This window comes from Scyliorhinus torazame, chromosome 6, assembly GCF_047496885.1.
Source record: "Scyliorhinus torazame isolate Kashiwa2021f chromosome 6, sScyTor2.1, whole genome shotgun sequence".
NCBI classification, from domain to species: domain Eukaryota; kingdom Metazoa; phylum Chordata; class Chondrichthyes; order Carcharhiniformes; family Scyliorhinidae; genus Scyliorhinus; species Scyliorhinus torazame.
The window spans coordinates 313748009-313764968 of record NC_092712.1 but is presented as its reverse complement, the minus strand read 5'-3'; the positions used below and the strand labels follow the sequence as shown (position 1 = coordinate 313764968).

The 16960-nt window shown below is 61.0% G+C and overlaps 1 protein-coding gene across 2 annotated transcripts in view; it reads right to left on the bottom strand.

Annotated features, from left to right (window-relative positions):
- Positions 1 to 14485, bottom strand: part of mrpl3 (mitochondrial ribosomal protein L3) — a 76433-nt gene extending 61948 nt beyond the window's left edge. For both annotated transcript variants that reach the window (XM_072510099.1, XM_072510100.1), the window contains exons 1-2: positions 14362 to 14485; positions 1894 to 2072 (exon numbers count right to left, since the gene is read on the bottom strand). In XM_072510099.1, coding sequence (XP_072366200.1) covers positions 1894 to 2072; positions 14362 to 14435 — 253 coding nt within the window. In that variant the 5' untranslated portion in view covers positions 14436 to 14485. The remainder of the gene's footprint in view (positions 1 to 1893; positions 2073 to 14361) is intronic.
- Positions 14486 to 16960: the final 2475 nt, after the last annotated feature.

Genomic DNA, 16960 nt, shown 5'->3' with positions numbered 1-16960 from the left:
CCTCTAATTGCTGCATTGACCATATTGATATATGTGGAGAGATTGCAGTAGTGGGGAGAGAGCCGGCAAAGGCAGAGATATATCAGGAGTCGGGTAGGTAGCAGCAAGAGATTCCTCAGCAAAACACTCAACGCATCCCCAAAGGGGCTGGTTTAGCACAAGGCTAAATCGCTGGCTTTGAAAGCAGACCAAGGCAGGCCAGCAGCACGGTTCAATTCCCGTACCAGCCTCCCCGAACAGGCGCCGGAATGTGGCGACTAGGGGCTTTTCACAGTAACTTCATTTGAAGCCTACTTGTGACAATAAGCGATTTTCTTTTTCTTTTTTTTTTCATCAAACAGCCTAGCACTGCTGGATTGACCAGTTATAAGTTTTCCTCATGTAGAACCCTGTATGGTATATATATCCACTATATATTCTAGTCACACAAGAAAATACATTTTTATTTTGTGTTGAGGATTTATTTCTCCCACATAATTACAAAGGCACATAACCGCTTTCAAATTCCTGAAAGAACCACTAAGACTGTCAGAAATAGGGGTAGGAGTAGGTACATGGCTACTCAAGCCTGCTCCACTATTCATAAAATAGAATGTACACTGCAGAAAGAGGTTATTCGGCCCATCGAGTCTACACCGGTTCTTGGAGCGAGCACCCTACTCAAGCCCACGCCTCCACCCTATCCCTGTAACCCAGTAACCCCATCTAACCTTTTTGGACACTAAGGGCAATTTATCATGGCCAATCCACCTAACCTGCACCTCTTTGGATTGTGGGAGGAAACCGGAGCACCCGGAGCAAACCCAAGCAGACACGGGGAGAACGTGCAGACTCCGCACAGACAGTGACCCAAGCCGGGAATCGAACCCTGGGACCATGGAGCTGTGAAGCAACTGTGCTAATCAATGTGCTACCCTGCTGCCCCGTGGCTGATCTGATCTTGGATTTGTCTTCACTTTCCTGCCCGTTCTACATAACCCCAGTTCAAGAGTCTGTCTCTATTAGCCTTGAATATATTCAATGACTCAGTTTCTACAATCTCTGGGGTAGAGAATTCCAAAGATTCATGATATTCTGAGCGAAGCGGCACGGTGGCACAGTGGTTAGCACCGCTGCCTCACAGCGTCAGAGAACCGGGTTCAGTGCTGGCCTTGGGTGACTGTGTGGAGTTTGCACTTTCTCCCCACATTTGCATGGGTTTGCTCAGAGTGCTCCAGTTTCCTCCCACAGCCAAAAGTGTGCAGGTTCGGTGGATTGGCCATGCTAAATTGCCCCTTGGTGTCCATGGATGTGCAGGGTAGATGGGGATAGGGCGGGGAGCGGACCTAGGTAAGGTGCTCTTTCAGAGGGTCGGGCTGACCCGATGGTCTGAATTGTCTCCTTCTGCACCGTAGGAGCTCTATGGCTCTCACCTCCACTTTGATATAATCTCCATTAGAGATAAGAGGACAGATTTTGTGCGTTTGCTTAGATATTGTACAATCCCAATTTTTACCAAATAGGCCATCAGCTACTCTGCATGTCTGCAGTCCTCTCATCAGCTTTGTTTGCGTACATATTCTTGTCACCTTATATAGTCTACGTGTTAACTGAATTTTGTACAACTTCAATAATACCGTGTGCGTTTGAGTTTTGTAATAGCACTCACCTTGCAATAATAATGCCACAACATTGTGGCAGTGAAGTGAGAGACCATTGGGTGCAATAACCACTAACAATACTATATTTAATGCCCATTGTACTATTTATGTAAAATAATGTTTTTTAAATAAAAGGATAAAATGGATGACGACAACAAGAAGCTCATGTTCAGGTTTCAAAGATACCTTTGTAAATGCAGTCTGCAGATATCTCCACTAATATTCTATAAAACTGGACACAGTTTTAACTAACCTGGCTCCCAAGGTAACCTGGGCCATGGCTCATCTTTTAATGGGCAAGATTTGCTGGCGGTCAATGATTTATATTCTTCAGGAACCAATTTTCTTAAATGAGTAACGTTTTCCTCGGAGAGATGCTCATGCCACCAGGTGCTCTCTGTGTTTGTCCTGATGAACATGAAGAATGGGCATCTAGAAGAAACAACACGGGACAATCATGTATTTTTAACTACATAATTTAAGGTACGTTTGCATTGGCTGCATCCTAAGGAATATTCTTTCAAGTATTACTAATGCCAAATAGCTTTTCCTGATAAGTGGAGATGTGGCAGCGAGTTGGGAGGCTGCAATTGATGGATTCAGCTGATTTCACCAATAGATAAATTTGTATTTCAAGTGCTTTAGTTATACTGAAGCACAAGTATAATTTTGCACTCTTATTATGCTCCCTGGTGTGATGTTCAACTCTTCCAATTTCAATTATAAATACTCGTGTCCACATTCATAATGGAAACTACATATAAATCTGATTGCAGAGGAATAACAGGCAAGTCAGTAACAAGCAGACAGGCCGGAGTTTCTACAGCTGCCGAATGCCACACAACTGAAGCAAAGTCTGGAGATTTGGAATCCATGGAAGAGGTAGACAGGCCGAGAACCTGGGTGCACACCTCGGGCTAAGTGGAAAAATGTCACTGAATTTGCAACAACTCTCATTTACACTTGGCCTTTAGCAGAGGACAACATCCTCCGATGCCTCTCGGAATCACATCATCAGTCAAAAAGTGAGGCTGAGCCACAGGAGGCGGCATTAGGAGCAATGACCAAAAGCTTAGGTACAGGGTGGTTGATTTTAACGAGGGCCGGAAATAGAGAGAATTAGCTTAGGGCCTAAACAACAGAGGGCACAGCTGTCAATGGTAGGGAGGAGGAGGATATGCAATAGGCAATGGATAATAGATCTGGATAGTGTAACAGACCAGTATGGAAGCAGTTAATTGGGCCAGCAACAGATTTCCTGAGGTTCATTTGATTGATCTGGGAAAACTGTGAATTTAGCATTACTAATGAAAGAGAGACACATTTGACCAGAAACACTAACTCTACTTCTCTCGCTGCAGATGCTGCCAAACTGGCTGAGCATTTACAGCATGTTCTGGGGGGAGGGTTCCAGCATCTGCTGCATTTGCTTTTATGCTAGTTTAGCATTGCTAAGCTTTGTTTTATACAAATATAAATTTTAGCTTTTGTCAAATGCGAGAAAGTGATCCTTCAGCAAAGGTGCCTTAATCTAACTAATCAGTGAGTAATTGTTGTTTGTAGCTGTTTGTAAGGATATGTGTAAGGAAATTGTTTAAACAAGATGGGTTTTGAGTGGGTGAATGAATAAGGAAGTGGAATCTGTGATTAGATGTTACAGTGCTGGACAATCAAGTCTTTGTACTTAAATGGCGTATTACAGGTTGAGATAGCAGGCGTAGGTGACAGGTTTCAAAGAATAACCAGACTTATGATTAGGAGAGCCACACTACTGAGCAAAAGTTGACCAAAGGAAGAATGAGCTACATAACTGGATAACTGATATTGAGAATCATTAAAAGATTCCGCACTGAGGGCCATTTGACTTGTTCCTGAGTCAGCAGATTTCAATTAGTGTCCACTCTCCTGCTCTTTTTCCATAGCCATCCAACCTTCCCTCCTCAAGTCTTTATCTAATCCCCTTCTGAAACATACTATTGAATCGGCTTCCACAGCCCTTTAGGCAGTGCGTTCTAGATCACAACAATTTGCTGCATAACAGGAATTCTCAACTTGACTCTGGCTCATTTGTCACTTACCAGAAATCTGCACCCTCTGGTGATCGACTGTTCTCCTTATTAACTCTTATCAAAACCCATTATGATTTTGAACAAGTCTATCAAATCACCTCTTAACCTTCATTGCTCTAAGGGAATCTCAGCATCTCCACATAACTGAAATCCAACAGCCCTAGGATCATCCTGATAAACCCCCAGCACAACCTCTAGAAGGCCTCGACATCTCCTTCCGAAAATGTGTTGCTGTGAGGCCTAACCAGTGTTTTATAAAGATTTCATAGTACTTCCCTGTTTTTGCATTGCTGTGTCTCTGGCTGTTATAGTGACACAAATTGCAAAGATATTAAAGTGGTAATTCAACAAAAAATATTTCCTTAAATATGATACTCTTTCTCCCTGTACTAACTCTTTCTCCCTGTACTAAATCTAAGACATTGGTGGTGGAGCGAGATATTGGAACAGTGATAAGAAAATATATACCATAGATGTTGGCATAAAAATGGATATCAGAAGCCTCAAAAAATCCCTCCAAAAAGAAAAAGGGGACTTACATGCTGAGCGTACAAGTGAACCGTGGGGAAGGTGGTCATCATTTTGAAATGTCATTGACATCCAATGTAAAGAGTGGGTATGTCCACTCCTGCATATTTTCGCAACAAAGCCCATGTCTCCTGCTTGATCCTTTTTGCCCAGTTTAAGGCAATTTGTGAAGTTTTAAACTGAATTTGTTAGGAGAAAAATTGAGGCTGACTACGAATGTGAGTATAGCATGCCATGATTGGAAAGGTGGTCGATCAACATATTTGCTGAGTATACGCAAAAACATGATTATTGGGGCCAGGAACTTGGGGCTGTCTTATACACCAGATCAACTTACCGTGACTTATAGTAAATGATGAGAGAAAGTTCTGCATCTAAACTGGGAATCCTCTGCAGCAGAAACATCTTGGCTGGCATGAACATAGAAAATACAGCACAGAACAGGCCCTTCGGCCCACGATGTTGTGCCGAACCTTTGTCCTAGATTTATCATAGATTATCATTGAATTTACAGTGCAGAAGGAGGCCATTCAGCCCTTTGAGTCTGCACCGGCTCTTGGAAAGAGCACCCTACCCAAACTCAACACCTCCACCCAACACCAAGGGCAATTTGGACATTAAGGGCAATTTATCATTGGCCAATTCACCTAACCCGCACATCTTTGGACTGTGGGAGGAAACCCACGCAGACACGGGGAGGACGTGCAGACTCCGCACAGACAGTGACCCAAGCCGGAATCGAACCTGGGACCCTGGAGCTGTGAAGCAATTGTGCTATCCACAATGCTACCGTGCTGCCCTTGAGAACAAATAAATCTACACTATATCATTTTACCGTAATCCATGTACCTATCCAATAGCTGCTTGAAGGTCCCTAATGTTTCCGACTCAACTACTTCCACAGGCAGTGCATTCCATGCCCCCACTACTCTCTGGGTAAAGAACCTACCTCTGATATCCCTCCTATATCTTCCACCTTTCACCTTAAATTTATGTCCCCTTGTAATGGTTTGTTCCACCCGGGGAAAAAGTCTCTGACTGTCTACTCTATTCCCCTGATCATCTTATAAACCTCTATCAAGTCGCCCCTCATCCTTCTCCGTTCTAATGAGAAAAGGCCTAGCACCCTCAACCTTTCCTCGTAAGACCTACTCTCCATTCCAGGCAACATCCTGGTCAATCTTCTTTGCACCTTTTCCAAAGCTTCCTCATCCTTCCTAAAATGAGGCGACCAAAACTGTACACAGTACATGGCTGCCAGAATGAAGACCATTACTTGGTCGCAATCGGTAAGGGTTGCCTCATAGCAGCATGACCCACAACTACCACAGCAAATGTTAGTTTGTATGATGTTAACGTATACATAGATCTATTCATGCCTTATTGAAAAAGCCTCAATTCATGGTTATCTGACAGGTCAGAACCGGAGAAAGTGTTCTTTAAGGGTTCTGGATCTGGTGGAGGAAACAGGGATCAGGTGGGGTAGGAGCATGTAACGATTTGAATGCAAAGCTGAGAGTTTTAAATTGTACAGCATTTTTGGACCAGGAGCAATGTAAGACAGTGAACGCAAGGTATGGATGGGTGAACAGAACTTGGTGAGAGTTCAGATATTGTCAACAGTTTTGAGAGCAGTGGAATAATTAAATCTAGAGATGGATAAAATGACTTTCATAGAACAAGGGCTGAGATTGGGATGAGGACAAAAAGCATCAGAGGTGGAAGTGCTCATTGTAATGGAGAAGATATAGGGTCACAAGTTCATCTCAAGATCAAATAGAACACCGAGGATGTGAATCACGTGTTTTAGCCTGAAATAGTGACCAAAACAGGGATGGACTCAGTGGTGGGGAATGGAGTTTGTGGCAGTACTTCATTCACACTGAGAACAGAAAATACAGCACATCCAGGATTGAACATCAGACAAGCACACTGACAATACGGAGGCTGTGAAGAGAATCATATAGACATAGAACATACAGTGCAGAAGGAGGCCATTCAGCCCATCGAGTCTGCACCGGCCCACTTAGCCCTCACTTCCACCCTATCCACGTAACCCAATAACCCCTCCTAACCTTTTTTTTTGGTCACTAAGGGCAATTTATCATGGCCAATCCACCTAACCTGCACGTCTTTGGATTGTGGGAGGAAACCGGAGCACCCAGAGGAAACCCACGCACACACGGGGAGAACATGCAGACTCCGCACAGGCAGTGAGCCAGCGGGGAATCGAACCTGGGACCCTGGAGCTGTGAAGTCAGAGTGCTAATCACTTGTGCTACCGTGCTGCCCAATGAAATGAAATGAAAATCACTTATTGTCACAAGTAGGCTTCAAATGAAGTTACTGTGAAAAGCCCCTAGTCGCCAGCGCCTGTTTGGGGTGGGATGACACATCTTCAAAAGATGTAACATATAGATAAAGAACAAAAGTGGTTCAAATAATGCGGATGCAGGAAAAGAATCCATCACAGATTTTCTGGCTTTGGTTGTATAGTTAAGAGTGAAACAAAACAAGGGTAGACTCGCTCACAAGAGAAAGGTGTCAGGGGAGGATGGATGGATTGGTCAACTGTGCTCAAGGCTGCATAGAGGTCTGGAAGAATGAGATGGGATTGCGCACCATTGCCAATTAGAAACTTGAAAGGCATCAGCTACTTCAGTGCTGTACTAAGGTTGAAACATTATTTGAGAGGTTCAAACACAGAGTATTGAAAAAGAGGAGCACAACTCTACGAGGCAAACAAACTTGAAATTTGAAGTACAACAAGTAGTTGGCAAGGGCAGAAGGGTCAAGGATAACATGTTTGAGAAGGAAGGGGATGACAGCTGTTTTGAAAGCCAACAGGGAAAGTATTTAAGAAAAGGGAAGAATTTACTATGTCAGGTAGCCAGTTGGATTCCATAAAATCCCTAGTGCAGGAGGCCATTCGGCCCATTGAGTCTACACTGACTCTCTGAAAGAGCACCCTACCTAAGCCCAGTCCCCCATAGTGTCTCCCCAAGGGGAGATGCGGGCGTTCCAGGAGCCCTTACGTAACCAAGACATCTTTGGACACTAAGGGGCAATTTAGCATGGCCAATCCACCGAACCAGCACATCCTTGGACTGTAGGAGGAAACCGGAGCACCCGGAGGAAACCCACGCAGACACGGGGAGAACAGACACTCCACACGCACAGTCACCTGCAGTCGGAATCGAACCCGGGTCCCCGGCACCGTGAGGCAGGAGTGCTGGGCCACAGCGGTTACCGAGAGTCGGGTTGAGAGAGCAGGAATGGGTCTGGCGGACATGATGGGGGTGGGTAAGGAAGGTAACGAGAGAAAGAATCAGAGGCATTAAATGATTTCAAGAAGGAGCCAGATATATTTCTGATTTAAAAAGCGGGTTAAAGGGAATTGGGGGGGGGGGGATGTGGCAGAGGCAGCTGGTCTCAATCTCAGTCCAAAAGGAGGGGGGGGTTTATTGGGGAGGTGGGAGATAGGGGTTTAAGGAGATAGTCGGTGTTGCTTGGCTGGGGGCTGGACTGGGGGGGGGGGACTAGACTGAGGGCAGGGGACCGGGGGCATGGGATGCTGGACTGGGGCCTCGGGGGCAGGGGACTGGGGGCAGGGGTCTCGGGGGCAGGGGCCCGGGGGGGCTGGGGGGAGGGGCCCGGGACTGGGGGGGGCAGGGGACGGGGATGGGGGGGCAGGGGACGGGGGGGGGGGGGGACGGGCAGGGGACTGGGACGGCGGGGGGACTGGGGGGGCGGGGGGACTGGGGCTGGGGGGCGGGGGGACTGGGGCTGGGGGGCGGGGGGACTGGGGCTGGGGGGACTGGGGCTGGGGGGGACTGGGGCTGGGGGGGACTGGGGCTGGGGGGCGGGGGGACTGGGGCTGGGGGCGGGGGGACTGGGGCTGGGGGGCGGGGGGACTGGGGCTGGGGGGCGGGGGGACTGGGGCTGGGGGGCGGGGGGACTGGGGCTGGGGGGCGGGGGGACTGGGGCTGGGGGGCGGGGGGACTGGGGCTGGGGGGACTGGGGCTGGGGGGGCGGGGGGACTGGGGCTGGGGGGGGCAGGGGGACTGGGGCTGGGGGGCGGGGGGACTGGGGCTGGGGGGCGGGGGGGACTGGGGCTCTGGGGCTGGGGGGACTGGGGCTGGGGGGGCGGGGGGACTGGGGCTGGGGGGGGCGGGGGGACTGGGGCTGGGGGGCGGGGGGACTGGGGCTGGGGGGCGGGGGGACTGGGGCTCGGGGGGCGGGGGGACTGGGGCTCGGGGGGACTGGGGCTCGGGGGGACTGGGGCTCGGGGGGACTGGGGCTCGGGGGGACTGGGGCTCGGGGGGCGGGGGGACTGGGGCTCGGGGGGCGGGGGGACTGGGGCTCGGGGGGCGGGGGGACTGGGGCTCGGGGGGCGGGGGGACTGGGGCTCGGGGGGCGGGGGGGACTGGGGCTCGGGGGGCGGGGGGACTGGGGCCCGGGGGGCGGGGGGACTGGGGCCCGGGGGGCGGGGGGACTGGGGCCCGGGGGGCGGGGGGACTGGGGCCCGGGGGGCGGGGGGACTGGGGCTCGGGGGGCGGGGGGACTGGGGCTCGGGGGGCGGGGGGACTGGGGCTCGGGGGGCGGGGGGACTGGGGCTCGGGGGGCGGGGGGACTGGGGCTCGGGGGGCGGGGGGACTGGGGCTCGGGGGGCGGGGGGACTGGGGCTCGGGGGGCGGGGGGACTGGGGCTCGGGGGGCGGGGGGACTGGGGCTCGGGGGGCGGGGGGACTGGGGCTCGGGGGGCGGGGGGACTGGGGCTCGGGGGGCGGGGGGACTGGGGCTCGGGGGGCGGGGGGACTGGGGCTCGGGGGGCGGGGGGACTGGGGCTCGGGGGGCGGGGGGACTGGGGCTCGGGGGGCGGGGGGACTGGGGCTCGGGGGGCGGGGGGACTGGGGCTCGGGGGGCGGGGGGACTGGGGCTCGGGGGGCGGGGGGACTGGGGCTCGGGGGGCGGGGGGCCTGGGGCTCGGGGGGCGGGGGGCCTGGGGCTCGGGGGGCGGGGGGCCTGGGGGCGGGGGGCCTGGGGCTCGGGGGGCGGGGGGCCTGGGGCTCGGGGGGCGGGGGGCCTGGGGCTCGGATGGCGGGGGGACTGGGGCTCGGGGGGCGGGGGGACTGGGGCTCGGGGGGCGGGGGGACTGGGGCTCGGGGGGCGGGGGGACTGGGGCTCGGGGGGCGGGGGGACTGGGGCTCGGGGGGACTGGGGCTCGGGGGGGCGGGGGGACTGGGGCTCGGGGGGACTGGGGCTCGGGGGGACTGGGGCTCGGGGGGACTGGGGCTCGGGGGGACTGGGGCTCGGGGGGACTGGGGCTCGGGGGGACTGGGGCTCGGGGGGACTGGGGCTCGGGGGGACTGGGGCTCGGGGGGACTGGGGCTCGGGGGGACTGGGGCTCGGGGGGACTGGGGCTCGGGGGGACTGGGGCTCGGGGGGACTGGGGCTCGGGGGGACTGGGGCTCGGGGGGACTGGGGCTCGGGGGGACTGGGGCTCGGGGGGACTGGGGCTCGGGGGGACTGGGGCTCGGGGGGACTGGGGCTCGGGGGGACTGGGGCTCGGGGGGACTGGGGCTCGGGGGGACTGGGGCTCGGGGGGACTGGGACGCGGGGGGACTGGGGCTCGGGGGGACTGGGGCTCGGGGGGACTGGGGCTCGGGGGGGCGGGGGGACTGGGGCTCGGGGGGACTGGGGCTCGGGGGGCGGGGGGACTGGGGCTCGGGGGGACTGGGGCTCGGGGGGCGGGGGGACTGGGGCTCGGGGGGACTGGGGCTCGGGGGGCGGGGGGACTGGGGCTCGGGGGGCGGGGGGACTGGGGCTGGGGGGGGCGGGGGGACTGGGGCTGGGGGGGGCGGGGGGACTGGGGCTGGGGGGGGCGGGGGGACTGGGGCTGGGGGGGGCGGGGGGACTGGGGCTGGGGGGGCGGGGGGACTGGGGCTGGGGGGGGCGGGGGGACTGGGGCTGGGGGGGGGCGGGGGGACTGGGGCTGGGGGGGGCGGGGGGACTGGGGCTGGGGGGGGCGGGGGGACTGGGGCTGGGGGGGGCGGGGGGACTGGGGCTGGGGGGGGCGGGGGGACTGGGGCTGGGGGGGGCGGGGGGACTGGGGCTGGGGGGCGGGGGGACTGGGGCTGGGGGACTGGGGCTCGGGGGGCCGGGGGACTGGGGCTGGGGGGCGGGGGGACTGGGGCTGGGGGACTGGGGCTCGGGGGGCCGGGGGGACTGGGGCTGGGGGGGGCGGGGGACTGGGGCTGGGGGGGGCGGGGGGACTGGGGCTGGGGGACTGGGGCTCGGGGGGCCGGGGGACTGGGGCTGGGGGGACTGGGGCTGGGGGACTGGGGCTCGGGGGCCGGGGGGCCGGGGGACTGGGGCTGGGGGGCGGGGGGACTGGGGCTGGGGGACTGGGGCTCGGGGGGCCGGGGGGACTGGGGCTCGGGGGGCGGGGGGGACTGGGGCTCGGGGGGGCGGGGGGACTGGGGCTCGGGGGGGCGGGGGGACTGGGGCTCGGGGGGGCGGGGGGACTGGGGCTCGGGGGGGCGGGGGGACTGGGGCTCGGGGGGGCGGGGGGACTGGGGCTCGGGGGGGCGGGGGGACTGGGGCTCGGGGGGCGGGGGGACTGGGGCTCGGGGGGCGGGGGGACTGGGGCTCGGGGGGGCGGGGGGACTGGGGCTCGGGGGGGCGGGGGGACTGGGGCTCGGGGGGGCGGGGGGACTGGGGCTCGGGGGGGCGGGGGGACTGGGGCTCGGGGGGGCGGGGGGACTGGGGCTCGGGGGGGCGGGGGGACTGGGGCTCGGGGGGGCGGGGGGACTGGGGCTCGGGGGGGCGGGGGACTGGGGCTCGGGGGGGCGGGGGGACTGGGGCTCGGGGGGGCGGGGGGGACTGGGGCTCGGGGGGGCGGGGGGACTGGGGCTCGGGGGGGGCGGGGGGACTGGGGCTCGGGGGGGGCGGGGGGACTGGGGCTCGGGGGGACTGGGGCTCGGGGGGGGCGGGGGGACTGGGGCTCGGGGGGGGCGGGGGGACTGGGGCTCGGGGGGGGCGGGGGGACTGGGCTCGGGGGGGGCGGGGGGGACTGGGGCTCGGGGGGGGCGGGGGGACTGGGGCTCGGGGGGGGCGGGGGACTGGGGCTCGGGGGGGGCGGGGGGACTGGGGCTCGGGGGGGGGCGGGGGGACTGGGGCTCGGGGGGGGCGGGGGGACTGGGGCTCGGGGGGGGCGGGGGGACTGGGGCTCGGGGGGGGCGGGGGGACTGGGGCTCGGGGGGGGCGGGGGGACTGGGGCTCGGGGGGGGCGGGGGGACTGGGGCTCGGGGGGGGCGGGGGGACTGGGGCTCGGGGGGGGCGGGGGGACTGGGGCTCGGGGGGGACGGGGGGACTGGGGCTCGGGGGGGGCGGGGGGGACTGGGGCTCGGGGGGGGCGGGGGGACTGGGGCTCGGGGGGGGCGGGGGGACTGGGGCTCGGGGGGGGGCGGGGGGACTGGGGCTCGGGGGGGGCGGGGGGACTGGGGCTCGGGGGGGCGGGGGGACTGGGGCTCGGGGGGGCGGGGGGACTGGGGCTCGGGGGGGCGGGGGGACTGGGGCTCGGGGGGGCGGGGGGACTGGGGCTCGGGGGGGCGGGGGCTCGGGGGGGCGGGGGGACTGGGGCTCGGGGGGGCGGGGGGACTGGGGCTCGGGGGGGCGGGGGGACTGGGGCTCGGGGGGGCGGGGGGACTGGGGCTCGGGGGGGCGGGGGGACTGGGGCTCGGGGGGGCGGGGGGACTGGGGCTCGGGGGGGCGGGGGGACTGGGGCTCGGGGGGGCGGGGGGGACTGGGGCTCGGGGGGGCGGGGGGACTGGGGCTCGGGGGGGCGGGGGGACTGGGGCTCGGGGGGGCGGGGGGACTGGGGCTCGGGGGGGCGGGGGGACTGGGGCTCGGGGGGGCGGGGGGACTGGGGCTCGGGGGGGCGGGGGGACTGGGGCTCGGGGGGGCGGGGGGACTGGGGCTCGGGGGGGCGGGGGGACTGGGGCTCGGGGGGGCGGGGGGACTGGGGCTCGGGGGGGCGGGGGGACTGGGGCTCGGGGGGGCGGGGGACTGGGGCTCGGGGGGGCGGGGGGACTGGGGCTCGGGGGGGCGGGGGGACTGGGGCTCGGGGGGGCGGGGGGACTGGGGCTCGGGGGGGCGGGGGGACTGGGGCTCGGGGGGGCGGGGGGACTGGGGCTCGGGGGGGCGGGGGGACTGGGGCTCGGGGGGGCGGGGGGGACTGGGGCTCGGGGGGGCGGGGGGACTGGGGCTCGGGGGGGCGGGGGGACTGGGGCTCGGGGGGGCGGGGGGACTGGGGCTCGGGGGGGCGGGGGGACTGGGGCTCGGGGGGGCGGGGGGACTGGGGCTCGGGGGGGCGGGGGGACTGGGGCTCGGGGGGGCGGGGGGACTGGGGCTCGGGGGGGCGGGGGGACTGGGGCTCGGGGGGGCGGGGGGACTGGGGCTCGGGGGGGCGGGGGGACTGGGGCTCGGGGGGGCGGGGGACTGGGGCTCGGGGGGGCGGGGGGGACTGGGGCTCGGGGGGACTGGGGCCTCGGGGGGGCGGGGGGACTGGGGCTCGGGGGGGCGGGGGGACTGGGGCTCGGGGGGGCGGGGGGACTGGGGCTCGGGGGGGCGGGGGGACTGGGGCTCGGGGGGGCGGGGGGACTGGGGCTCGGGGGGGCGGGGGGACTGGGGCTCGGGGGGGCGGGGGGACTGGGGCTCGGGGGGGCGGGGGGGACTGGGGCTCGGGGGGGCGGGGGGACTGGGGCTCGGGGGGGCGGGGGGACTGGGGCTCGGGGGGGCGGGGGGACTGGGGCTCGGGGGGGCGGGGGGACTGGGGCTCGGGGGGGCGGGGGGACTGGGGCTCGGGGGGGCGGGGGGACTGGGGCTCGGGGGGGCGGGGGGGCTCGGGGGGGCGGGGGGACTGGGGCTCGGGGGGGCGGGGGGACTGGGGCTCGGGGGGGCGGGGGGACTGGGGCTCGGGGGGGCGGGGGGACTGGGGCTCGGGGGGGCGGGGGGACTGGGGCTCGGGGGGGCGGGGGGACTGGGGCTCGGGGGGGCGGGGGGACTGGGGCTCGGGGGGGCGGGGGGACTGGGGCTCGGGGGGGCGGGGGGGACTGGGGCTCGGGGGGGCGGGGGGACTGGGGCTCGGGGGGGCGGGGGGACTGGGGCTCGGGGGGGGCGGGGGACTGGGGCTCGGGGGGGCGGGGGGACTGGGGCTCGGGGGGGCGGGGGGACTGGGGCTCGGGGGGGCGGGGGGACTGGGGCTCGGGGGGGCGGGGGGACTGGGGCTCGGGGGGGCGGGGGGACTGGGGCTCGGGGGGGGCGGGGGGGACTGGGGCTCGGGGGGGCGGGGGGACTGGGGCTCGGGGGGGCGGGGGGATTGGGGCTCGGGGGGGCGGGGGGACTGGGGCTCGGGGGGACTGGGGCTCGGGGGGGCGGGGGGACTGGGGCTCGGGGGGGCGGGGGGACTGGGGCTCGGGGGGACTGGGGCTCGGGGGGGCGGGGGGACTGGGGCTCGGGGGGGACTGGGGCTCGGGGGGGCGGGGGGACTGGGGCTCGGGGGGGCGGGGGGACTGGGGCTCGGGGGGGCGGGGGGACTGGGGCTCGGGGGGGCGGGGGGACTGGGGCTCGGGGGGACTGGGGCTTGGGGGGACTGGGGCTCGGGGGGCGGGGGGATTGGGGCTCGGGGGGCGGGGGGATTGGGGCTCGGGGGGCGGGGGGATTGGGGCTCGGGGGGCGGGGGGATTGGGGCTCGGGGGGCGGGGGGATTGGGGCTCGGGGGGGCGGGGGGATTGGGGCTCGGGGGGATTGGGGCTCGGGGGGATTGGGGCTCGGGGGGATTGGGGCTCGGGGGGCGGGGGGATTGGGGCTCGGGGGGCGGGGGGATTGGGGCTCGGGGGGCGGGGGGATTGGGGCTCGGGGGGCGGGGGGATTGGGGCTCGGGGGGCGGCGGGACGGGGGCTGGGGGACCGGGGGACTGGGGGCTCCTGGAAGGCCCGCATCTCCCCCTGGATTCCCAGCGCCAGTCACCGGCCTCAGCTCCTCCTGGCGGCGCCGCCGCCGCCGAATTAAACTTCCCGCCGCAACTTTAAAATCGAAAATCTCCATCTTCCGGGACCAAACCTGTGAGCGCCGCCGGCCCCTCCGCCCGCAGCTTTCACCCCCGACAGCAGCCGCCAAACTCCCGCTGCCGCCATGTCGCCCACTGTCCGTCACCATTCAAACCCCCCACCCGGTCAACTTCCGGCGGTCCGCCCACCCGCGCCTTCCCCCCGGCCACAGCCCAGCGCCTCCGTTCCGCTTTCCCCTGACAACAGCAGCCCCCCCAATCACCTCTTCATCACACTTCATCCCACACAGAGATATCCAACATTAAATTAACGGAGGCAGATTGATTCACAGCCAGGCTGGTCACACAGAGCTCAAAAAAAAATTTTTCTCAGAAATTTAAAATTAAAGCAAGAGGGAAAGCCAATTAAACTTGGAAATGAAGGGCAGACTTGATGGGCCGAATGGCCTCCTTCTGCACTGTAAATGCTATGGTACCAGTAAAAACTGGCCTTGCATACCTTAAACCGGAATTCCAGTATTACCTGTGCCAGCACGACTGTTTCTACTGGGATTTGAACATTATAAGTGGGCTTTTCCTTCCTTGAAAGCTGGAACGGGTCAGCTGGTCTGGCAACTGAGGTGATATGCATCACTGTAAATACACAAGGGGTCAATGTAAATACACTACAACTAAGTAAACACTAGAGGGAGCACCAGAGACGTCATGACATGCAGACATACAGCTAATGAACACATAGAATAGGACACGACCAATGGGTAGTCAAGACACCCAGAGGTGACACTACCACAAGGGGGCATTACACAACCCATATAAAAGGACATGGCACACATGCTCTTTCTCTTTCCACAGGCGACACTTAGATAGAAGGACAGGGGCAGATCAGAAGCATCACACCCACCACGTGGCTTAGAGCAGACTGGTTAGTTAGATTGAGTTACTATAGCAAGATTAGCAGGAGAGTCGAACTCAAGTAGGAGAATTGTTAACTGTTCAATAAATGTGTTAAACCTATCTCCAAGTGTGAACCTTCCTTTGTCAGAGCATACATCAAGGAAGCAGCTTATGCGACATGAAGAAGCATAACACAACAGTAACATCTGTGGAGGGAGAAGCAGGTCCCCCAGTCGCGTGCTTCTCGTCTGCGATCCATTCACTGGCGGCGGGTTTCTATCCTCTCACTGCTTGTCAATGGGATTCCCCATTGAAACCACCCCATGCTACCGGGAACCCAGCTGGCTGCGCTGCCAGCGGGAAAAGAGCTTGCCAACGATCGGAGAATTTCGGCCGGCATTCCAGGCCAAGCATCTTTCACCAGAATCATGTTGTGCATTCGGGAATGAGATTTTTTTCTTTTCCAGGATGCAGCTTGTTGGCTCTCTCTTAAATCTATCATTGTATCGGGGCCAACATCCCAAACTCTCTCGCTCTCTTTATATATATATATATATATGTATTCATTTGGCTAATTTCCAAAATTTAGGGGTGACATGGTGGCACAGTGGTTAGCACTACTGCCTCATGGCGCTGAGGACCCGGGTTTGATCCCAGCCCCGGGTCACTGTCCGTGTGGAGTTTGCACATTCTCCCTGTGTCTGCATGGGTCTCACCCCACAACCCAAAGATGTGCAGGGTAGGTGGATTGGCCACGCTAAATTGCCCCTTAATTTGCAAAAAAAGAATTGGATACTTTAATTTAAAAATAAATTCTAAAATATGAAAACTGGACAACATCCTTTTAAAATAGCTGAAGCCATTTGTGATCTTTGAGCAATAGAAGCCAATCTGGCAGCATCGGGAAATTCACACCTCATTATCTCTGAAGAGACGCACGATAGGTAGCACAGTGGTTAGCACTGTTGCTTCACAGCGCCAGGGTCCCGGGTTCGATTCCCGGCTTGGGTCACAGTGCGGAGTCTGTAGGATCTCCCCGTGTCTGCGTGGGTTTCCTCCGGGGGCTCCGGTTTCCTCCCACAAGTCCCGAAAGACGTGCTTGTTAGGTGAATTAGACATTCTGAATTCTCCCTCTGTGTACCCCAACAGGAGCCGGAATGTGGCGATGAGGATATTTTCACAGTAACTTCATTGCAGTGTTAATGTAAGCCTACTTGTGACAATAATAAAGATTATTAGATTATCATTAAAACCTCGGGCGGTAGAGACTAAATTCAAAGGGAACAATACCAAGGGCATCTACATTTCAGAACCCAGGTTGGTCAACTGGTATCTAATAGTCTGCTCGGAGAAAGAAACCCGCAACCTTCCCTTCAAATTCCTAATGTTTGGAACACTAACAATCTCAGAAACCCATAAAAAGGGATATACACCCGTGTCAAACCCAAATTGGAGAAGTTGGAAGTCATGTGACATGACTCACCCCAGCTGATGGAGCCCATAATATTGCTTAGTGAAGCTGCAAAATGGAGTCTGTCAATTTTCTATCTACCCAGCAGCAGCACAGCAAAGGGGCACTGTCAGGCTGAGTATCCGACCCCCATCTAGACTGTTTCTACTAAACCTTCTGTACCATTGCCTGCAAGACAAATTAATCTCTGTATGTCTACTTCATTGCAAAAGTCATCTCTACTGGAAAAGTGATTTATCCAGCATCAGTTTTTAGCCTGCCAACCTCTGTGAAGGAATACACCATTG